Source organism: Octopus bimaculoides, chromosome 16 (assembly GCF_046866305.1).
Source record: "Octopus bimaculoides isolate indiv1 chromosome 16, ASM4686630v1, whole genome shotgun sequence".
Taxonomy (NCBI): Eukaryota; Metazoa; Mollusca; class Cephalopoda; order Octopoda; family Octopodidae; genus Octopus; species Octopus bimaculoides.
Window position 1 is genome coordinate 7725023 of NC_142943.1, and position 24941 is coordinate 7749963.

At 38.4% G+C, this 24941-nt stretch overlaps 1 protein-coding gene across 6 annotated transcripts in view; it reads left to right on the forward strand.

The window, feature by feature from the left end:
• The window catches only part of LOC106873988 (signal transducer and activator of transcription 5B), a 66079-nt gene that overhangs the window by 36847 nt on the left and 4291 nt on the right, over window positions 1–24941 (forward strand). For 2 of the 6 annotated variants that reach the window (XM_089364077.1, XM_089364079.1), the window contains exons 7-20: window positions 1141–1256; window positions 3364–3515; window positions 4386–4529; window positions 6216–6353; window positions 7242–7371; window positions 8492–8533; window positions 9045–9125; window positions 9823–9915; window positions 11584–11719; window positions 12428–12486; window positions 13320–13414; window positions 14525–14661; window positions 17647–17799; window positions 18828–18891. In XM_089364077.1, the coding sequence (XP_089220203.1) occupies window positions 1141–1256; window positions 3364–3515; window positions 4386–4529; window positions 6216–6353; window positions 7242–7371; window positions 8492–8533; window positions 9045–9125; window positions 9823–9915; window positions 11584–11719; window positions 12428–12486; window positions 13320–13414; window positions 14525–14661; window positions 17647–17799; window positions 18828–18891 (1540 nt within the window). The remainder of the gene's footprint in view (window positions 1–1140; window positions 1257–3363; window positions 3516–4385; window positions 4530–6215; window positions 6354–7241; window positions 7372–8491; window positions 8534–9044; window positions 9126–9822; window positions 9916–11583; window positions 11720–12427; window positions 12487–13319; window positions 13415–14524; window positions 14662–17646; window positions 17800–18827; window positions 18892–24941) is intronic. The other 4 variants (XM_089364078.1, XM_089364080.1, XM_089364081.1 and 1 more) reach the window with 2 other exon arrangements.

Consider the following 24941-nt stretch of genomic DNA (forward strand, 5'->3'; position numbering starts at 1 on the left):
GAAGCGGGTTCAGGAAGGAGTCAACACTTTTGTGAGAGCACGTATCCTGCATGAAGAGCTTAAGCGTGCTGCTCGATAGCACACTGCTGGTGTAGTGAATGAGGAAAGCTTGGTTTGCAATGTTTGCAGTCGTGTATGCTTGTCCAGAGCAGGACTCATTAGCCACCAACGGAGCCACAAAGGCAAAATATAAGTTAGTCCTAGAGTGCACAATGTTCCTGAAGGTCAGCAATGGTCATCATCATCATCATCATCATCATCATATGTGCGTGTGTACAGGGTAATTGAAAAGTTAATTCCCTATTTTGAAATATTTATAAGTTATTAATTATAATTTTTTTCTCAAATTTTTTGTGTTTGTTTTTTGAAGTATAAATAAAACCTAATGCTTAAAGCTTTCCTCTCATATGCATTTTTTTTGTAAAAATTACAGTTAATAAATAATTTATAAGTATTTCAAAATAGAGTGTTACTTTTCTATCACCCTGTATATATATATATATATATATGAAAATTAGTTATGAAACACGTGTAGTCATTTTATTATCTTTATCTTATGATATTTACTTGGTATTATATTATACTCATTTATTGTGCTTTTAATTATTAATTTTTCTATATGTGACAGTAGATTTTCATTGATGAGTTCATGAACCTTGGTTCTTTTCCCTAAAACTATATATATATATATATATATATATATATATATATATATATATATATATATATATGTATGTATGTATATATTTATGTATATATATTATTTATATATATATGTATACACACACACACATATACTAGAATAAATGCAAAACAAGGTGGAAAAATATAATGCCCCAATACCAGAGGTCAAGTAATATGCTTTTTTATTATAGCTGCAAAAACGTCGCAAAACCTGTGACTCAGAGTTTCACGTTCCTGTTCGTCAGATAGTTGCGATGAAGACAAGAATCATATTTTATTCCAGTCTTGGTCACAACTGTCCGACGAATGGGAATTTGAAGCTCTTAGTCACAGATTTTTGTGATGTTTTTGCAACTTAAATAATAAAGCGTGTACACACACACACACACACTACACACACGCACATATAAATACACAGATGAACATATATATTTATATATATGTTTTCTTTCTTAGCTTTTAAGAGAAGTAATGAGAATTCACGAGAGAGACTACAAACTCTAACAGAAAATTTGTCTAAAATGTGTCTGAAGCTGAAGACCAACCAGCAGACAATCCTTGATAAGTTTCAGGTAAGAGCTTTCTATAATATTTCTTACCCTAAAAGGCAACGAGTTGGCAGAATCGTTAGCATACTGAGCAAAATGCTTAGTGGTATTTTGTCTATCTTTACGTTCTGAGTTCAAATTCCGCCAAGGTCGGCTTTGCCTTTCATCCTTTGAGGAAGTGAGTTGGTAGAAATGTTAGCACATGGGGCAAAATGTTTAGCAGTATTTCGTCTGGTTTTATATTCCGAGTTCAAATTCCGCCAAGGTCGACTTTGCCTTTCATCCTTTGAGGAAGTGAGTTGGTAGAAATGTTAGCACATGGGGCAAAATGTTTAGCAGTATTTCGTCTGGTTTTATATTCCGAGTTCAAATTCCGCCAAGGTCGACTTTGCCTTTCATCCTTTCGGGTTTGATAAAGTAAGTACCAGTTGTGTACTGGGATCGATCTAATCTACTGGCCCCCTCCCCAAAAATTTCGGACCTTGTGCCTAGAGTAGAAAAGAATATTTCTTACCTTTTTCATTTAATTTATTTATTGATGTTTATTAATTTAATTACTTAATTTGAGGAATACAGGATAGGTTCCATGATCTGATTCTGGGCTTTCCAAGACGAAGGCGTGTCTGTTGACTGGGCACCTATCTGATGCATCAGCCTATGTAGCAGAGTGCAGTTTACTAAAGCCACCCAAGGGCCAGATAGTGATGTTAAACTGAGCAACAGGTTAAAGAGTAGGAGCAATACCTCTACAGGCTTCTGCACAGTTTCTGTTTCCTATAATTTCTTGTCTTTCATTAGTTGACCTTGAATTTATGGTAGATGACATTTACCCAAGGTGTTGTGTAGAGGGATTACCACCTGGCAGCCCAGATGGTTAAATTAGGTGAAGGGTTAAGTTTACAACTTGAGAATAGGAACAGGTCCTGCAACAGGCTTCTTCACAGTTTCCCTTCTAATTTCATTCATATGTTGGTGCAGGCATGACTGTGTGATAAGAAGTTTGCTTCTCAACCACATGGTTCTGGGTTCAGTCCTATTATGTGGCACCTTGGGCAAGTGCCTTCTACTACAGACCTAGGCCAACCAAAGCCTTGTGAGTGGATTTGGTAGATGGAAACTGAAAGAAGTCCATTATGTGTATGTGTATGTATGTGTGTCTTTTTGTCTGTTTGTGTATATGTCTTTTTGTCTGTGTTTGTCCCCAATCACTGCTTGACTATTGATATTGACGTCGTTATGTTAAATTGTTGATGCTTATCCCCTATCATTTCTTTGACTTTATTAACCCTTTCGTTACATAATTTCTGCTGAAATCCTTTGTTTTTGTTTCACCTAGTTTTGAAAATAAGCTGAATTTCATAAAATAACTTTGTAACTATCAACCCTTTTGCTACTACATTTCTGTTGAAATATGCTGCCTTTGTTTTAATTAATTTTGAAAATAATGAATTTAGTAAAATTAATAACATTTGTCATTGTTAACCCTTTTGTTACATTAGATTATTTCAACCAATTTTGAAAATAATGAAGAATTTAATAACTTTATCATTATTGTTGTTGGCACTCCGTCGCTTACGACGTCGAGGGTTCCAGTTGATCCGATCAACGGAACAGCCTGCTCGTGAAATTAACGTGCAAGTGGCTGAGCACTCCACAGACACGTATACTCTTAACGTAGTTCTCGGGGATATTCAGCGTGACACAGTGTGACAAGGCTGACCCTTTGAATTACAGGCGCAACAGAAACAGGAAGTAAGAGTGAGAGAAAGTTGTGGTGAAATAGTACAGCAGGGTTTGCCACCATCCCCTGCCGGAGCTTCGTGGAGCTTTAGGTGTTTTCGCTCAATAAACACTCACAACGCCCGGTCTGGGAATCGAAATCGCGATCCTATGACCGCGAGTCCGCTGCCCTAACCACTGGGCCATTGTGCCTCCTTTATCATTATTATGCTGGTGTTTAAAACAGGAATTTGCATGAAATTTTGATGGAAGGTCTTAATTAAGATCACTTTAAAACAGGAATCATAAAACAAGGAGCAGTTTCAGACATGTTGGCATCAAAAGGGTTCATTTTCACTCTGCGGTTCTCTGTTCTCTGGCATCGTTTTAGTTCTGTTTTATTTTCTTGCAGGAATTAACAGAGTTGCATCCTAGCACGTTTGAGAAACTGAAAACTCTTACTATGGAAGTATTGCAGGAAGATTTGGTAAAATGGAAAAGGAAACAACAGCTTCATGGCACTACTCCAGAGATGGAGGAAAATATCCGGGACATCCAAAAACGGTATGGGGCGGGGGTCAAAATATCCTTGCACCCTAAGCACGATACCGACTGATTTAAAAGTTTCTCTAATGTTTAAATGCCACTTAAAATATTTTTTATTTTGTTACAATTTTGTGTATTGGGGTCAATCTAAGCAACTGGTCCCCTCCCCAAACATTTCGGGCCTTGTGCCTAGAGTAGAAAAGAATAAGATAGGTGCCAGCTGAGTACTGGCATTGATGTAATCAACTATCCCTGTCCCCCAAAATTTCAGGTTTTGTGCCTATGATGTAAAGGATTATCATTATTATTATTATTATTATTATTATTATTATTATTATTATTGTTATTATTATTTTATGTTTGACTTTTGCTTTGCATTTCTACAAGTTGGATCCAAGTCTCACCCAGAGACCTCAAGAGACAACACGTTAGAAGTTCATCTAGGTGTTATGCCTAGGGTACCATATATTTGGATTTGTACATAGTGTTGTTCTAGAGAATGTTTAAGAAGCCATAAGAAAATTATGTGTTTGTTTTAAAATTTGAGATCACATAGACAGTATTTTACGTAGGATATGGGCAGTTCCCATGAGCACTATCTTTTGAACTTCAGCCATTTTGGGGTTTCCTGGTATCTGAGCTAGGTAGTAATCAGCCCGTTTCGCTGTCATTCCCAGGGCACCTATGACAATAGGTATTGTTTTAGTCTTCAGGTTCCACATTTTGCTAATTTCTATTTCAAGATCTTTATATTTGCTCAGTTTTTGGTAGGTCTTGACAGATACGTTTATATCGATTTATTTTTATTATTATTATTATTATTATTATTATTATTATTATTATTATTATTATTATTCAGAATATTGACTTAATTTCCTTTGCATTCAGATGTTCTATTTTGGCCAAACTGATCTGGGAAAACCGGCAGCAGATAAAAAAAGCAGACCAGTTGCATCAACGCTTACGCCAAAGCAACCTTTATCCCAACTTGGACAATTCTATCACAGAGCTGTTGTCTCATCTAGTTACGAGGTATTGAATTTCTTTAATCCTTTAGATTACTCCATCAGATATAACTTTTATTTAATCCTGCATTATCTTGTAGCTTTGAGATTCTGATGATATGATCGTTTAGTTTGAGAATGACATTGTAGAGTAAGTGTGAGAGGCTAGATATTGCTGATGTGAATTGTGAATATAAAACAGAAAACAGACCAGATGTGGTCAGTATTTACTGTATTTGATCGCCTACAAGACACAACCTAGGCTATACTTTTGTAAAATAATTACCACTAAAATAATGTTTTAATTCCTCCACTTAACCTGTATAACTTTATGTTACTACAGGTAACTATAAGCAATTTATTGCATCCACATTTGATATAAACATATCGTAGGTGATTGTTCACCAATAGATGGCAGCACATGTTTTGTAAGCATACATACTGTTTTTAGCATACATTGTGTGCATTGGATGCAGGGGGATTTTTAAAGCCATTTTTGGGTAGAGAAGGGCCATCAAATATATTGAAATTAAGGAAATATAAAGAAAAAGGGTCAAACTAAGAGAGAACTCTTGACCTGCTCAAATTAGCAGCCAAGTTCTTCACAAGTTTTCTCTTTTAGTCTTGAAAAGAAAGGAAGTGAAAGCAGGGTATTGTCTTTGTCTGTTTGTCTGCAAAATTACTGGAAAAGGGGCTGAACAGGTTTACACCAAATTTGGCAGAAATACTCACTGGGTGAGTGGCTTGAAATGATGGAAATTTGGTTTGATTATCTTCAAACATACAAAAGTACATACATAGGAGTGGTTGAGTGGTAAGTAGCTTGCTTACGAACCACATGGTTCCGGGTTCAGTGCCACTGCGTGGCACCTTGAGCAAGTGTCTTCTACTATAGCCTTGGGCCGACCAAAGCCTTGTGAGTGGATTTGGTAGACAGAAACTGAAAGAAGGCCGTCAGATATATGTATGTATGTATGTATGTGTGTGTGTGTATGTTTGTGTGTCTGTGTTGTTTGTCCCCCCAACATCGCTTGACAACCGATGGTGGTGTGTTTACGTCCCCGTAACTTAGTGGTTCGGTAAAAGAGACCGATAGAATAAGTACTAGGCTTCCAAAGAATGAGTCCTGGGGTCTATTTGCTTGACTAAAGGCGGTGTTCCAGCATGGCCGCAGTCAAATGACTGAAACAAGTAAAAGAGTAAAGAGTGAGAGATATGTGACTGTGTGTGAGTATGTGTGTGTGTACAGTGATGGATTCAAAAGTTTTATTTATGTATCAGTTGATTTTTTTTTAATGTTACTGGAGGTATAAATACCTATAAAGGCAATGGTGAGCTATGCATTGGGTGAGCTATGCATTGGGTGAGCTATGCATTGGGTGAGCTATGCATTGGGTGAGCTATGCATTGGGTGAGCTACGCATTGGGTGAGCTATGCATTGGGTGAGCTACGCATTGGGTGAGCTATGCATTGGGTGAGCTACGCATTGGGTGAGCTACGCATTGGGTGAGCTACGCATTGGGTGAGCTACGCATTGGGTGAGCTACGCATTGGGTGAGCTATGCATTGGGTGAGCTACGCATTGCAAGCCACACTATAATTTGTGAAGAAATTTATCTGCACACAAGGTTTGCATTGCCCCTCCAGTGCCTTTTTGTTTTTTTTTTTTCATTTCTAGTTTTAAACCATTCGCACATTTCTTTCTATTACCAGCACCTTCATTGTCCAAACTCAACCGGCTCAAATTCTGAAGAAGGACGCTGGCCGTTTTTCAGCAGTTGTCACTCTGCTAGTTGGGAAGGCATTAAACATAAACATGAATCTACCTGACGTTAAGGCTATGTTAATATCGTGAGTTTTCTTGGCTTTTCTCTTTAATTTTCTCTCTTTTTTGGTGTCGTTAAATCTACATATCAGTTCAAAAAGGGATGATAAGGAATTAAAAAAAAAGGGTTTATGCTGTACCTGAGCCCAATTGCTTAGCTGACCTAATCTGGTGTCCTTAAAGGTCCTTGTTATTTCGAAATGTAGAAACATATGGCAAGACTTCAACTTCGTTTTGTTTTATTTTTGTGGTTTATCTTCATGCATTGTTTTGGCCTTACCCAAAAAGTCTCTTTAAAGATTCAAGTCTCTTTAAAGATTTCAAAATTGAAAGATTTCAAGATTTCAAACATTTCAAAACAAGTCTCTTTAAAGATTTCAATGATTCAAAATCTTTTAAAACTTATGGCATGGCTGTGTGGTTTAAAATGTTTGCTTCTCAACCACATGGTTTCAGGTTCTGCCTCATCACCTAATCACCTTGACAAGTGTTTTCTACTGCAGATCTGTGTTGATTAAAGCCTTGTGAGTGGATTTGATAGATGGAAACTGAAAGAAGCCCATCATATACATGTGTACATGAATGTGTGTGTGTGTGTGTGTTTACATGTCCTTTTGTCTTGGCATTGAGCAATAACTTTAAATAAAGGTCGCTATCATAATGTTCTTTGTTTCCAGTCTCTCATGAGAGCATGTTCAATCACGGGGAAATATTAGCTCACTAGGAAAAAGTGTGTGTGTGTGTGTGAATGAGTGAAAGAGAGAGGCTTATGAAGTTTCCAACTCTCATCACATTCCACTCCTAAGATATGGCAACAGACATTTTTGCAATTGCTGTGGGATTGAAACCTGAACTGTCTTATCGCAAACTCCTTGACTGCACGGCCACTCAATAATGTATATATTTGTTTCCAGGGAACAAGATGCCAGACAATCTAGTAAAAATGAACCAGGGAATAATGAGACAATGGGAGAGATTGTGAACAATGTCGGCAAAATGGAAATAGTTGACAATGATTTCTTGTCTGTGAGATTCCGTAACATGGTAAGTCTTTCACATTCAGTAGATTTACATAATTTATATAATTTGTTTGTTTGTTTGTTTGTTTATTGTTGTTCTTCTTTTCTCCTCCTTTTCTTTTTTCTCCTTTTTCTTCTTTCCTCCTCCACCTTCTTCTCTTTCTCTCTCTCTCTCTCTGGAGCAATAATTAAGTGGAGCAATAAGTGGAGCAATAATTAACATTGAGAAGTGGATCATTGGTGTTTTAAGGTCATTATTTAATTAAAATGAGAGTTTGGTTACAGCTGTTTCTACACATACTGAGGTAATACACCAGGAGTGCCTATGGATACATCTATCCCTTAGAGAGTTACATGACCTCTAACTTATATCTTACACATCATCATCATCATCATCATCGTTTAACGTCCGCTTTCCATGCTAGCATGGGTTGGACGATTTGACTGAGGACTGGTGAAACCGGATGGCAACACCAGGCTCCAATCTAATGGAGCCTGTTGTTACCATCCGGTTTCACCAGTCCTCAGTCAAATCGTCCAACCCATGCTAGCATGGAAAGCGGACGTTAAACGATGATGATGATGATGATATATATGTAAGATATAAGTTAGAGGTCATGTAACTCTCTAAGGAATAGATGTATCCATAGGCACTCCTAGTGATATATATATATATATAGTTTTAGGGAAAATAACCAAGTTTCAAGAACTCATCGATGAAAATCCACTATCACATATAGAAAAATTAATAATTAAAAGCACAATAATTTGAAAATTAGTTATGAAACACGTGTAATCTTTTTATTATATTTATCTTATGATATTTACTTGGTATTATATTATATTCATTTATTGTGCTTTTAATTATTAATTTTTCTATATGTGATAGTGGATTTTCATCGATGAGTTCTTGAAACTTGGTTATTTTCCCTAAAACTATATATTTTATATATATTTTATCTATAAAACTCAATTTAATTTTAATTTTTTATAAATTGATTTTAATTGAGTTTTTACCTGTAATTTTGGATTTTGTCCCTAATATTATTATTATATATATATATATATATATATATATATATATATATATTCTTTTTATATTCAATTTTTACTAATTCGTATGAAATAATTTTTATCTAATTCAGCAACTGAAGAAAATCAAAAGGACTGAACGAAGATCTACAGAGGTACGTGGTGGACTTATCCTATTAGGATGTTTGTTAGGGGTTAAGTAACAGAGTCCTTGTTAAAGGTTTTCTTTAGTTTATCTAACTTGATAAATGTCCTGACCTCAGGACATTGCTTCAAGGTATAAAAACAAAATATAAGGCTTAATAATGGCAAAACTATTTTATTACATTCTTCATTAATTTTTAAACCATTTGAAACCAAGACAGTATATTTCAACAGAAATCTGATAAAAAAAAAAAAGAGTTAACAAAGGTAAAAATATTTTACTAAATCCTTTATTAATTTTAAAATAAATTGAAACAATGGCAATACATTTCAACTGAAATATGGTAACAGGATGGTTTCAAGAAACGGAAGCAAGAAAATGATAAATTGATAAGAAAGGATTAGATTTTGATTGTGGTGGAATGGTTTTAGTTAGTTTAGAAAAAGGCTTCGTTGTAATATTGCTGCCTATGTCTCAATCTTCATCTTTCTCCTTTTCTCTTTTTCTCTTTTTTTAATTAGGCTGTGACTGAAGAGAAATTTGCCATTCTGTTTAAAACAGAATTTAAAGTTGGTGGTGAAGATCTAAAATTCTCTGTATGGGTACATATGTTTTTGATTTTATTCATATCCTATTAACCCTTTAATGTACAGATTTTGTCAAATCTAATGCTTATCTGTTCAAATTGTGTTAACTAACATGTGTAACAACAATCTATCTGAATGCAAGGATGCAGAAATTTTCTTGGTCGGCTTCAGGGTATGCAGTAAAACTGTCAGGAGCGAGGGGCTTCTAACTGTTTTCACAGCATCCTTCCAGGACAGTGGTTCCCAAACTTTTTCAGTCTGCCACCCGCTTAACACCCAGGCCACATTCCTAGTGCCCCCACCCCAAACTATGACCTCTTTCATAGACCTCTTTCTGAAGCAGATTCAAAGCAACTTTATTTAACAAATAAAACTTAACCAACCTAATGAACCCATTATTTTGTTGTTTTTACATGAATATCTACCCCATTAAAGTCCTACTTTTTACATGAATCGCCACCCCATTATCGCCCCACTTTTCTTCAACACCCCCTTGGAACTTTCTGCCACTCCCAGCGGGGGTGCAATACCATCCACTTTGGGAACCACTGTTCCAGGAGATAAACACTGATGCAAAACCTGAAGTCATGTGATTACCGGTCAGCTCACTTCAGCCTGTCTCTGAGTACTAATCATAGATAGATAGATAGATAGATATAAACAAACTGACAAAAGCATGGCTAATATGTAACATGAACCTTCTCTTCTACAGACCCTGTCTAATCCAGTTGTGGTTACTGTTCATGGAAATCAAGAATGTAAAGCAATGGCAACAATTTTGTGGGACAACCATTTTGCAGAACCTGTAAGTTAATCTTCCATATTGTTGTTCTTATTTCTAGGGGTAGTTGTTTGAGTTATTTGACACCCTGTGTGTTGACATATGAGATTTCAGGTTGTTGTTGAGGAAGGTAGTTTGTTTTTTGTAGGCACTCCGTCGCTTACGACGTCGAGGGTTCCAGTTGATCCGATCAACGGAACAGCCTGCTCGTGAAATTAATGTGCAAGTGGCTGAGCACTCCACAGACACGTGTACGCTTAACATAGTTCTCGGGGATATTCAGCATGACACAGAGTGTGATAAGGCTGACCCCTTTGAATTACAGGCACAACAGAAACAGGGAGTAAGAGTGAGAGAAAGTTGTGGTGAAAGAGTACAGCAGGGGTCACCACCATTCCCTGCCGGAGCCTCGTGGAACTTTAGGTATTTTCGCTCAATAAACACTCACAACGCCCGGTCTGGGAATCAAAACCGCGATCCTATGACCATGAGTCCACTGCCCTAACCACTGGGCCATTGTGCCTCCACCGAGGAAGGTAGTGGGCACCTGTTAATTGACAAGGTACCCTGTCAGTCTACCTCTCAACTATCAAATGTTTTTTGAGCCTCTACTTGTTGATGTATAATGCTAGATGTCTGGGTATTATTGGGGCATTTGTTGGGTGATTAGCTCGTGGTTAGTGTTGGTATATCTCTAAGGTTGGAAATTGTTGTTAGGGGAAAGGGTAATGATTAGTGGGTGTATTTTTTAGAAGGGAGAACATTGTTGGGGTACCCTGCTGGGTATCCTTTTGAGGTACCTTGTTGGCATACCTTATAGGATTGTTCACTAGTGATTAGCACTAGTGTGTCTCTAAAGTGGGGAAACTGTTGTTAGGAGATAGGCTAATGATCAGTGGGTTTATTTTTTGGAGGGTGAGCATTGTTTGGGGTACCCTACTGGGTAACCTTTTAGAGTACCTTGTAGGCAGACTTTACTGGTTTGTATGGTATTGGTTAGTGCTGCTGTATCTCTTATGTAGGAGTGTGTTGTTTATATTGCCCTTGGTGTAATTGTTCAAATCTGTTGTTGTATAGTCTCAAATCTGCCCTGATTGAATAAACCTCTGATCTTCCCAAGACATGCTGTGACCATTTCGTCTCCTGGTACATCATAGTCTGCATTGTCCAATTATCCTATTTTACTTGCTACTTTTATACTTGTTTCAGGCTTTAGACTGCGGCCATGCTGGGGCGTCTCCTTGAAGAAATTTTAGTTGAATGAATTGACCCCACTCCTTTCTGTTTTTTTAAGACTGGTACTTATTTTATCTTGCTCTTTTTGCTGAACCGTTAAGTTACACGGATGTAAACACTCTAATATCAGTTTGTTTTGAGATGAACTACCTTTTTTTTTAATTTTGGAAATAAAGAAAAATTGAGTAAAATAATTTACTCATTTTTAAGCTGAACATAAATTGACATGTCTGAACATAAATTAACATGGAAACTTGATGGAAGATTTTAATTCAAATCATTTCACATTTCAAAACATGATGTTTGTGTCAAACAACAAGGAGCAATCTCAGGCAAGTTGATACCAAAAAGGCTCAGAAACACTGATTTATTGAACGGGGACGTTGTATGGATCCATTGTCTGTTATGGAATGGTAAGGCTGTATTGGTTCCTTATCAGTCCTCTGTATTTTCCAGAATCGTATGCTATTCCAAGTTCCTGATCAAGTTCATTGGTCTGAGTGTGCTAAAATGCTGAGTGAAAAATTTAAAACCGACGTAGGCATTCCCTTAAAACCAGAAGACACAAACTATTTGGCAACCAAATTATTCAGTACGTATGTTTAAACCTATTTGATTTGCTTCCTTATTTATTATCCTTCCTACCTTCCTTCCACTTATCCTTTATTTCTTCCTTCCTATGGTTTAACCTCTTAGCATTCAGATTACTCTGTCAGATTTAATGCTCATCATCATCATCATTGTCGTTGTTGTTTAACATCCGCCTTCCATGCTGGCATGGGTTAGATGGTTTGACAGGAGCTGGCCAGGCAGAAGACTGCACCAGACTTCTGTGTCTGTTTTGGCATGGTTTCTATGGCTGGATGCTCTTCCTAATACCAACCACCTTGTCAATTTTATCATGTCCTTATTGTCAATTTTGTCTCTTGACTGTCAATTCTATATTGTCAATTGCAGCATTTCATTACTGTTGATTCTTTCTTCATCAGTCATGTCCTTATTCTCACTTCTGTCGTCATCTTGCCCTTGCTGTCAATAATGTCCTTACAGTCAGTTCTGTGTCGTCAATTGTGTTTCTCTGCTGTCAATTTTGTTACCACCACTTATGTCATTACTGTCAATTCTGTCATCACCAATTATGTCCTTACTGTCAATTGTATATTGTCAACTTTCTCATTACTGTCATTTCTGTAATCTGATTTCTGCCCTTAATGTTAATTCTATCACCACCAGTTTGAAGGGCATGCAGTCAGCTATATATATTTATATTTATATATATATATATTTTTTTTTTTCAAAGATAGCAATCCCGATGAAGATTTTTCCAGACATGTTCTCACTTGGAGTCAGTTCTGTAAGGTATGTATTATATAGTATTCTATATTAATAACTATCAGTATATATATATATTCCTTTTGTACTGCACACATTCTACACAAAACACTTTCAATACAGTAACCATAAGAGCATCACAGCAAACCACAGCACATACCCAAGGCACACAGAGCTGCGCTCAGTAGTGAAGTGAAAGCACGTTATAAAAATAAAACTACTGAACAACAACAATAATAGTAATAATAATAACATTGGAGAATCCAGGTTCAAAATTTTCACCAAGACACCTGATGAAGGCAGGCGGGTATATCAGCTGAAATGTTGTGTTAACAACAAACAAGATGAGGACCAATATCTGTCAATTGTAAATAATGTACATAATTCCTCATCTCTGAAATGTAGAACTGTAAATATTACCTTTCTGGGAAATGTATGAGAGTTTGGCATCAGGAAGGGTGTTTAGCTGTAGAAAATCTGCCTGAATAAATCCTGTCCAATTCCTGCAAGCATGGGGAAATTGGATATCGAAACAATGATGAGGGTGACGTTTGTTGTACAGGTGGTACGTAATTAGTGTTGTATCCCATACACTACCTACACTTCACTCACCTGTCTGTTTGGTATCAAAGCGCGCGTGCGCGCGCACACACACACACACACACACACACACACACACACAAACATACACAGATACACACACACAAATACACACACACAAGCACACAACACACAAACACACAACCCCCCCACAAACACAAATACACACACACACACACACACATCACACATGTATATGTATGTGTAAAGGAATGCTCATCTTTTATACTGTTTTATTATTTTTTTTTGTCTTTTTGTAGGAAAATATGAGAGAGAAGAATTTCACATTCTGGGAATGGTTTTATGCTATTGTAAAACTGACAAAAGATCATTTACACAGGTTCTACAAAGAAAAGTAAGTATTGCTGGCTACCTTAACGCTACAGTTAGTTGTTTAGAGCAGGGGTTTTCAAACTTTTTGACTTGCGGACCCCTTTATATTTCAGGCTTTACCTTAGGGACCCCCTTATAAACGCTTATGAAATTTATGCATAAATATTTGCTTAAAATAACATATATTTTTACATTTATTTATTTAACAGTATTTAACAAATAGGTTTATTGTCAATTAAAAGATTTCGATTAAAAAACATATATAAAATCAATTTGCCCATAAAAAGTATTTGCTGTCCACGGACCCTCTGTCTTGTCCTTGCGGATCCCCTGTGGTCCGCGGACCACAGTTTGAAAACCCCTGGTTTAGAGTATCTTTGCTTGCTTGTGGTACCATTTGAGGTGGTTTACAATAGCCACTGGTTGTCCGTTGTGCTATTATTGGTGGTATGCAATACCACTGGTTGTCTGTGGTACCGTTGGTTGCATGTGATGCCTTTGATGGTGGTTTACAATACCATCGATTTTCTATTAGAGTACTACTTCTTCATAATGTAGCTTCATTTCTTTTTTCATTTGCTGACTCTGGAGCGGAATCTAGATCAGAGTGGTCAGTATTGACCTCCCCCCCCCCCCCCGGTGGGGGTGGGCTGTGAGTGGATATCCAAGGGGTTGATAAGCATAAAAATATTCCAATTGTATCAATATAATATGGCTGATTTAAAAAAATTTTTTATTGTTCTTTATCAATTAGGTTAAGGATTTTCATTAAATTTTTAGAAATATTTTTCATTAAAAAGCAGTAATGACACAAAAGAACAATGGAATTATTAGTTTTAAATCGAAGATTATTTTTATCAGTTATACTTTTTAATATCATTTTAGAAATATGGCAGTGAGCTGGTAGAAATGCTTAGTGGTATTTTGTCCGTCGCTACGTTCTGAGTTCAAATTCTGCTCAGGTCGACTTTGCCTTTCATCCTTTCAGGGTCGATAAATTAAGTACCAGTGAAACACTGGGGGCAATGTAATCTACTAGTCCTCCTGCAAAAAAAAAAAAAAAAATTGCAGGCCTTGTGCCTTTAATAGAAAGGATTATTATTTATTTATTTATTTATGCTTTCTTTTGTAGTTTAATTGCTGGTTTCATTGCAAAGGATCAAGCTCAACAAATGTTATCACCAAAGCGAGGTGGTACATTCCTATTACGTTTCAGTGACAATTTACTAGGGGGTATCACCATTGCTTGGATCAGCCAGGATGAATCTGGTAAATAGCTTATTTTTTATTTTGTTCGTCTATTTTAGGATAATGTTTCTAAGTCTTTTTTTAAAAATTTTTTTATCATATTTGTTTATATTAATTTTTCTTGTTCCAGAAAGTAACTGACTCTCAAACTACAATATTTAAAAAATGCCTCCCTTAAAATACAGTATTTTTTAACATAATCATGTTTACCTTCCATGCTTTTCAAGGTCGATAAAAAATGAGTACCACTTGACGACTGAAGTTGATGTAACCAACTAATTCTCTCCCCTTTGTGCCAAAGCTTGAAGTAATCATTATTATTATTATTATTATTATTATTATTGCCTTTGCACAGCTTCTAATGCTGGAGATGTACTGTGGTGTCAGTTGTTCACTACCAGTGAACTAAGGTAACACCTCTTATTTTTCAAGCACCTTCCGGAGTATTCAAGCGGCTCCAAGCAGTGCTGTTTTCTGCAAGTGCTCCACCCTTATTGCAGCCCCCTATTTGTTCCACGTACTTCTTGAGATTTTTACTCACTGTTCCCAGGGCTCCAATAATTATTGGTACTACTACCACCTTTTCCATCGACCACAACTGCTTAACCTCCCAAGCTAACCTGTCATATCTATCGACTTTTCTTTCTTCCTTATCACATACCTTGTTGTCAGTTAGGCATGCTATAGGGGATTCCTATAAGGTTGTTATCCACCCCTGATTGGAACTCTCCCATATGACATGTACGCATGCTCAGTGACTTGCTTTAATTTCCGCAGACGCAAATACTGCTGTATATGCAGCCACTATAGAGGGAAGAATGTAGACGGCAAAGTTATTTCACTACACAGATATCCTGCAAACGTAGCTATTCGTCGTATTTGGCTTCAGAGATCGAGACTTGTGAAGAAAGACTTTGTTTACACTGCAAATATCCAAATGTGTTCCCAGCATTTTGTCAATTTTAACGGACTATCGAAAGATCACCCCTTGCCATCCGTTTTTCCAAACAAAGTATTTAAAATATCAGTAAATGCATGATCATATACGCAGTTAGTAGATGAGTGAAATGTCTCTTTGATTTATCTCCTCATTAACAGATTAGAACATGTTAAAATTCACGAGAGAAACAAATTCGGGTGGTGTACGTCGGGCTAAACACAAATGTTTAATCTAATAATTGTTGTGTTGATGTACAGGTATTTTTAATAAAGAATTTTGCATTCAAATAATAAATACATTGAAATTGTTGTTAATGTTCTGAATGAATGTGGGAATTTCGAGTAAGCCTAGCTATGATATTTTTCTTTATATATATATATATTTATTAATAAGGATAGACATTGATATTAATTAGAACCAGTGGTCTAGCATATTAAAAAAAATCCGAAGATTAAAATTATATTACATACAAAAATAAAAGGAATGACCAGCAAAAGTGGACTCCTACATGCTAGAAAGAGATGCCGATTCGGCACTTTTGCTGGTCATTCCTCTTATTTTTGTGTGTGTATGTATATATATATATATATATATATATATACTAGCAGAAATACCCGGCTTTGCCCGGGTTAAAGAGAATAATGAAATCTAAAAACGCTGTCTAGACTACGCAACCCTCAACTGTTAGTAGCTACGATACCATATTTCTACATTAATAACTCTCCAATCCATGCCAGCATGGAACATAGACATTAAGTGGAATGCCAGTCTCTCATCTGGGAAGGCCTTGAAATCAATGTTACCAACTGGGGACTATGTGTCGCAGTGATAATAAAAAGACTCAAAAGAGGTCTGCAACGAAATAATTTTACTCAACATTTTGCAAGTGAATCAGTGGAGGCAAAGATGCGTCTCATTTACTTGACAATTTATGCACCATATTGCAGAAATCACAATGTAAGTATATCTGAAAGGGTAGTCTTACACTGTTGTACCGTTGAATTACAAATAATGCTCATCTATGTTCGGGTTAAAATTTCATCAACATCAAAAATATATGAATTTTCATGGGAGTTATGGCCGTTATGCATAGAATATAATTTCCAAATTGCAGACAAAATTTACAATCGATAAATGTCTTAGAATAACCAGTCTCTTATCTGGGAAGGCCTTGAAATCAATCACACATTCTCATTTTTATATATATATATATATATATGTGTGTGTGTGTGTGTGTGTTTGATTAAATAATAAACTTACAGCATTGAATCTAATATTCCTCTAATTATTAGACTTTATAGTGTGACTGTCCCTACCTCTTCTACACCTCATCATGCTCATGGCCAAATCAGTGAATAGTTGCTGAAAGCAGATTGGGATCAGGCAATACTTCTGCTTATTCCTGTCTGAAGTATCGTCCGATACTTCAGACTTATCGTCCGATGAATTTACTTTGTTGCCATATCGACAGAATTTTTATACCTTTCAACCATTCAATCAAGTCCGCCTTTCTTCCAGTAACATACTGTCCATATAATCTTAAATATTTCTTTAACTCAGGCACAGTAAGTATTTCGATAGCTGAATCATCGAATTGCTTTATATCCATGATAAGACGTAAAACAATAACAATAGCGTAGATAGTCTGCGGAAGTTTAATTGTCTACATGGAGCGCCGCCTAACCAAGGGAGATAACCTACTTATAGGAAAGCCCTATATCTATGATCCAGCACAGTTTGTTTTTTTTCTCAATTAAGGCTATGTCTGGCTTCCTATTCTCTATCTCATGGTCACACTTATTATTATTATTATTATTATTATTATTATTATTATTATTATTAAGGCAGCAAACTGGCAGAACCATTAGTATCTTTATGTTCTGAGTTCAAATTCCACTGAGGTTGGCTCTACTTGTCATTCTTTCAAAGCTGATGAAACAAGTACCAGTGGAGTGCTGGGTTTAATGTAATTCGCTTACCCCATCCTCCGTAATTGCTGGCCTTGTGCCAAAATTTGAAACCGTTATTGTTTTTGTTTAAAGTATTGCTATTACTGTCATCCTTAGGTAAAATGACTGTTTGGAACTTGAAGCCATATGACCACAAGGCACTTAGTATTCGATCCTTAGAGAAAAGAATACACGATTTGAAGATGTTGATATATTTGTATCCAGACACTGTGAAAAATGATGCCTTTCCAAAGACTTTTGAAGAAGAGGGTAATATAAACTTGTGGTTCCTACTTTTTTAAAAATTAAATCAAGAACTTTTCTTTTTAAATTCTTGGGCAGTGGGTGAAGTATTTTATAAGCTTAAAGTTTATAAGATACTAGTATTATTATTTACAGAATTGTAAACACTGATGATGCTTATCAAAAACCATTGCCGATGTATATATTATATATGGAGTGGCTGTGTGGTACCTTGGGCAAGTGTCTTCTACTATAGCATTGGGCTGACCAAACCCTTGTGAGTGGATTTGGTAGACGGAAACTGAAAGAAGCCCATCGTATATGTATATATATATATATATATATATATATATTATTTTGTTTAAAAGAGCTCCAACACTGTCCGTTTCCTATGTTTTATATATATTCCTGCAGAACCAATGTGGGGTATAGAATATGGAACACACAATATATAATATAATATAAAATATATAATATAAAATAAAATAAAATAATATATATATATATATATATATATATATATTTATGTATGGGTGTGTATATATTTGTGTGTCTGTGTTTGTCCCCCCCCCCCCAACATCGCTTGACAACCAATGCTGGTATCTTTACGTCCCCATAACTTAGCGGTTCGGCAAAAGGGACCAATAGAATAAGTACTAGGCTTACAAAGAATAAGTCCTGGGGTCGATTTGCTCGACTAAAGGCGGTGCTCCAGCATGGCCGCAGTCAAATGACTGAAACAAGTAAAAGAGTAAAAGAAAAGAGTATACATACATACATACACACACACACACACATATATATACACATATATACACATATATGCACACACACACACACACACACACACACACACACACACACACACACACTCATATATATATGAAATATATCATCATCATCATCATTTAATGTCAATTTTCCATGCTGGCGTGAGTTAGACGGTTTGACAGGAGCTGACCAGCTGAAGGCTGTTCAGGCTCCATGTCTGTTTTAGAATGGTTTCTATGGTTGGCTGCCCTATATGCATAATGATCTTTTCTTGTTTTCTTCAGATGATAATGAACCAATGACACGTCATGGCTATGTACCTAACAGCCTTATTGACAGTGTACCTGGGTAAGTAAGGTTTCCTTGTTTTTATTTATTTATTTATTAATTTTTTTTTCCTGTTATTCTTTAAAACGTTATCTGTCGCATTTGTGTTTCCGTTCAGATTTTACCGGATTCCATTCCTTAAAACGTTTGGTTCCGGCCCACCTGAGATCAGCCTTGGTTTTATGAAAGGAACCTTGGTTAAAACTTGCATACGAAAAGTATTGGGACTGGTCCTATAAAAAGAAGATACATATTAATCCAGCATTTAATCCCTTCTAAGTAATCCCCTTTTCTGAAGCCGCACATTTTATCCAACATCTATGTATGTATATAGGAGAAGTTTCAGGTGTGGAAGCAAGGTCTAGAATTGAAGGGCCTTAGAGTCAACCTAGCTAAAACCAAAATCCTAATAAGTAGGAAGGTAGATAAAACACAAACCCCTTCAGGTAGATGGCCCTGCTCAGTATGTAGAAAAGGAGTAGGTAGTAACTCTATAAGATGTACCCGGTGCAAGCTATGGACACATAAGAGGTACAGCAACATCAAAGGCAGGTTAACTAGCAAGTTAGTTTTTGTTTGTGGCAGATGTTCAGGTGCAATAAAGACTGTAAACAAACAGGAAACAACTTCTATCTCATTCCAGGGTGAAAAACTAGAGGTAGTCGATAGCTTCCGCTATCTGGGCAACCAAGTTAGTAGTGGGGGTGGGTGCGCTGAAAGTGTAGCTGCTAGAATAAGAATAGCCTGGGCAAAGTTTAGAGAGCTCTTACCCCTGCTGGCGACAAAGGGACTCTCACTCAGAGTAAAGGGCAGACTGTATGACGCATGCGTACGAACAACCATGCTACATGGCAGTGAAACATGGGCTGTAACTGCTGAGGACATACGTAAGCTCGCAAGGAATGAAGCCAGTATGCTCTGTTGGATGTGTAATGTCAATGTGAATACCCGTCAGAGTGTAAGTATCTTGAGAGAAAAGCTGAACATTAGAAGCATCAGTTGTGGCGTGCAAGAGAGACGATTGTGCTGGTATGGACATGTGGTGAGAATGGATGAGGATAGCTGCGTGAAAAAGTGCCACACCCTAACAGTTGAGGGAACCCGTGGAAGAGGTAGGCCCAGGAAGACCTGGGCTGAGGTGGTGAGGCAAGACCTTCGTACATTGGGCCTCACCGAGGCGATGACTACTGACCGAGACCTTTGGAAATGTGCTGTGCGTGAGAAGACCCGGCAAGCCAAGTAAGATCGTTGCCAGTGCCCCTGGACTGGTTCTTGTGCGGGTGGCACATGAGATGCATCATTTTGAGCGTGGCCGTTGCCAGTACCGCCTGACTGGCTCCCGTAGGATTTTCGAGCGAGATCGTTGCCAGTGCCCCTGGACTGGCTTGTGCGGGTGGCACATAAAAGACACCATTTCGAGCGTGGCCGTTTTCGTGCGGGTGACACGTAAAAGCACCCACTACACTCTCTGAGTGGTTGGCATTAGGAAGGGCATCCAGCTGTAGAAACTCTGCCAAATCAGACTGGAGCCTGGTGTTGCCATCCGGTTTCACCAGTCCTCAGTCAAATCGTCCAACCCATGCTAGCATGGAAAGCGGACGTTAAACGACGATGATGATGATGATGATGATGTGCGTATGTGTGTATGTATATATGTGTATATATATATATATGTATGTATATATATATATATATATATATCATCATCATCATCATCATCGTTTAACGTCCGCTTTCCATGCTAGCATGGGTTGGACGATTTGACTGAGGACTGGTGAAACCGGATGGCAACACCAGGCTCCAATCTAATTTGGCAGAGTTTCTACAGCTGGATGCCCTTCCTAACGCTAACCACTCAGAGAGTGTAGTGGGTGCTTTTACGTGTCACCCGCACGAAAACGGCCACGCTCGAAATGGTGTCTTTTATGTGCCACCCGCACAAGCCAGTCCAGGGGCACTGGCAACGATCTTACTTGGCTTGCTGGGTCTTCTCACGCATAGCACATTTCCAAAGGTCTCGGTCAGTAGTCATCGCCTCGGTGAGGCCCAATGTACGAAGGTCTTGCCTCACCACCTCAGCCCAGGTCTTCCTGGGCCTACCTCTTCCACGGGTTCCCTCAACTGTTAGGGTGTGGCACTTTTTCACGCAGCTATCCTCATCCATTCTCACCACATGTCCATACCAGCACAATCGTCTCTCTTGCACACCACAACTGATGCTTCTAATGTTCAGCTTTTCTCTCAAGATACTTACACTCTGACGGGTATTCACATTGACATTACACATCCAACAGAGCATACTGGCTTCATTCCTTGCGAGCTTACGTATGTCCTCAGCAGTTACAGCCCATGTTTCACTGCCATGTAGCATGGCTGTTCGTACGCATGCGTCATACAGTCTGCCTTTTACTCTGAGTGAGAGTCCCTTTGTCGCCAGCAGGGGTAAGAGCTCTCTAAACTTTGCCCAGGCTATTCTTATTCTAGCAGCTACACTTTCAGCGCACCCACCCCCACTACTAACTTGGTCGCCCAGATAGCGGAAGCTATCGACTACCTCTAGTTTTTCACCCTGGAATGAGATAGAAGTTGTTTCCTGTTTGTTTACAGTGTTTATTGCACCTGAACATCTGCCACATATAAAAACTAACTTCATAGTTAATCTGCCTTTGATATTGCTGCACCTCTTATGTGTCCATAGCTTGCACCGGGTACATCTTATAGAGTTTCTACCTACTCCTTTACTGCATACTGAGCAGGGCCATCTACCTGAAGGGGTTTGTGTTTTATCTACCTTCCTACTTATTAGGATTTTGGTTTTTGCTAGGTTGACTTTAAGGCCCTTCGATTCTAGTCCTTGCTTCCACACCTTAAACTTCTCCTCTAGTTCTGATAGTGACTGCGCAATTAATGCAAGGTCATCAGCATAGAGGAGCTCCCAGGGGCAACCTGTCTTGAATTCCTCTGTGATCGCCTGGAGGACTATGATAAATAGGAGGGGGCTGAGGACGGAACCTTGGTGGACCCCTACCTCTACCCGGAATTCATTACTGTACCCATTTCCAACCTTCACCTTACTGACAGCATCTCTGTACATGGCTCGCACAGCTCTCACTAACCATTCTTCTATCCCAAGTTTCCTCATTGACCACCAGATAAGGGATCGGGGAACCCTGTCGAAGGCTTTCTCCATATCAACGAAGGCCAGGTACAGAGGTTTATCCTTGGCTAGATATTTCTCCTGCAGCTGTCTCACTAGAAATATGGCATCAGTGGTGCTTTTACCTGGCACGAACCCAAACTGCATCTCATCTAAATTGATTCGCTCCCTAATTAGTTGGGCTATGACCCTCTCCGTAACTTTCATAACCTGATCTAACAGCTTGATGCCTCTGTAATTATTAGTATCTAAAGCATCACCTTTACCTTTGTAGCAGTTTACTATGGTGCTGCTACACCAGTCATTGGGTATGACTCCTTCGTGTATCACCTGGTTCATAATACGGGTGACTAGGCTGTAGCCAACACTGCCAGATATTTTGAGCATCTCTGCAGTGATTCCTGATGGGCCGGGGGCTTTCCCTGTCTTCATACTCTTAATTGCTTTATCTACCCTGGTACTGTCAACTCGGATAGCTGGTCCCTCTGTTGGGTCAACATACGGCAGGCTCTCTTTCTCCCATTCATTCTCTTTATTAAGCAATCTATCATAGTGACATCTCCAGACCTCTTTCTTTGCAGCCTCATTTAGTGCAAGCGTACCATCATCCATGCGAACACATTTTTCTCCTACAACATCACTATTCTCTCTCCTACACTGTCTTGCAACACGAAATACCTCGAGTCTTTGGTCCTCACGGCGCAGAACATTGGCAAATCTTTTCTTATCTGCTTCCCCTCTGGCTAAATAAACCTGTCGCCTAGCTTCCCTTCTGGCAGATTGGTACAATTCCCTGCTACCACCGTTCTTCCAGTCCTTCCAAGCCTGTTTCTTTTGTCTAATAACCCCGTCTACATCCTTGTTCCACCACCACGTTACTCTGGGTCGAGAGGGGACTTTACACCAGCCACAGATCTGGTCTGTAGCTCTCAACAGGTTGTCCCGCAGAAATCTCCAATTGTCTTCCACGTTGTATGATGCTATATCCCCTTCTATTTTGTCAAATGCTTCAAGTAACTTGTCTCTAAATCTCTGTCCATTTGCAGGGTCTTTAAGTTTCCATACCCTTCTCCTCCTGGCCGGTCTACTTCTGGGCACCCATATTGCCTTGATTTCGAAGTCGCTTACTAATCTGTGTTGGGGTGTACATTCTTCGCCAGGGAGGGTTTTGGCATTTATAAGCCTCCCTCTTTCTCTAGTTCTGGCGAGGATGTAGTCGATTTGGCTAGAGTGTCTGCCGGATTGGTAGGTGACTAGGTGACAGGCAGGTTTCCTGAAGTTGGTATTGCAAACCATAACATCGGTTGCATCACAGAACTCCAGCAGTCTGGTTCCCTCCTCGTTGCGGGAACCAAAGCCATAGCCTCCATGTATGCCATAGAACCCTCCAGCACGACGTCCGACATGTCCATTGAAGTCACCAGCCACAAAGAGAAGGTCTCTGTCTCTTGTCGACGAGGTAGTTTGCGAGAGGGTGTCATAGAATTGGTCTTTCAGCCCATCCGGGAGCCCCGGTTGAGGGGCATAGGCTGAGATGACAGTAGCTAGCCTATGGTGAAGCACTAGTCTAATCTTAAGTACTCTGTCACATACTCTAACTACCTCGATTACCTTATCAACCCATTTCTCTGCTAGAAGTATTCCTACGCCCCCGACTCCGTCAGTGTTCCCTGCCCAGAAAAGCTTGTACCTGTGTTCTTTGCCTGTGAGGAACCTCGCAGAACCTCCTCTCCATCTTACTTCTTGGATGCAGCACAGATCTACGCGTCGCCGTTCAAGCATCTCAACAATCTCACCAGACCTACCTTTCAGCGTGCCGACGTTGAGAGTGCCAATCCTGACAGTGTGGGAGGAGTGGGCCCGTGTGACCCTGGGATGGGGGTAAGCAGTGTCGTGAACCTGAAAAGAAAGCTTGCATTTGGCAGAGTTCATAAACAAAAACAATACCTACAACCTTCATATACTACCCAATCTTTATGCGCTATAAGGTCGATAAGAGTGGGGTATAAGGTCACAGGCAGTGTTCGCAGAAGATGATCTAAAAAGACTTCCGGTACTGGTGGAGGGGGTGGGAGGGCGGGCGTACCGCGGGCTAATGGAGCTTCGTCGTGGGTTCTATTTGCATAGAGATTCCAATACGAAATTGTGGTGGAGTTGGAAAGCGAGGTGGTTATATGTTTGGGTTTTCGCGCGCGAGTCGAAGAGGAAATGGTGGAAGAAGTGGTGATTCAGAGAGAGAGAGAGAGAGAGAGAGGAGAACCGGCAGCAGTACATCATGCTGGTCAGATTTGTTAGGTCTTTAAAAAAAGTTGAAAGAAACACAGCAGTGGTGTTTAAACGTGAGATTAAATGTTTGAATCGGTAACAGAAATGAGAGTTAAAAATCGTAATTTTTAAAGGGGGTTAGAGACAAATTTCAGTCAGGGTTGGGCTAAGGAGCAAAACTTCAACAAGTAGATGCGAAGACGATAGATCGCGTGAGTTAGAGAAAAAATACATAAATAATCATGAATTCAAGACATAAATGTATAGTTAGAGAAAACGAAGTGTGGTGGTGGAAGGGGAGCGCATCAGAAGGGATAATATATGAAAAATAGGAATGACTTAGCTATTGTTCATGTCTTGGTGAGCTTCGTCGCGGGCTAATGGAACTTCGTCGTGGGTTCTATTTGCATAGAGATTCCAATACGAAATATATATGTATGTATATATATGTGTGTGTATATACATATATATATATATATATATATATATGTATATATATGTGTGTGTATATACATATATATATATATGTATATATATGTGTGTGTATATACATATATATATATATGTATATATATGTGTGTGTATATATATGGATATATATATATACATACATATATGTAGATATATATATGTATATATATATGTGTAT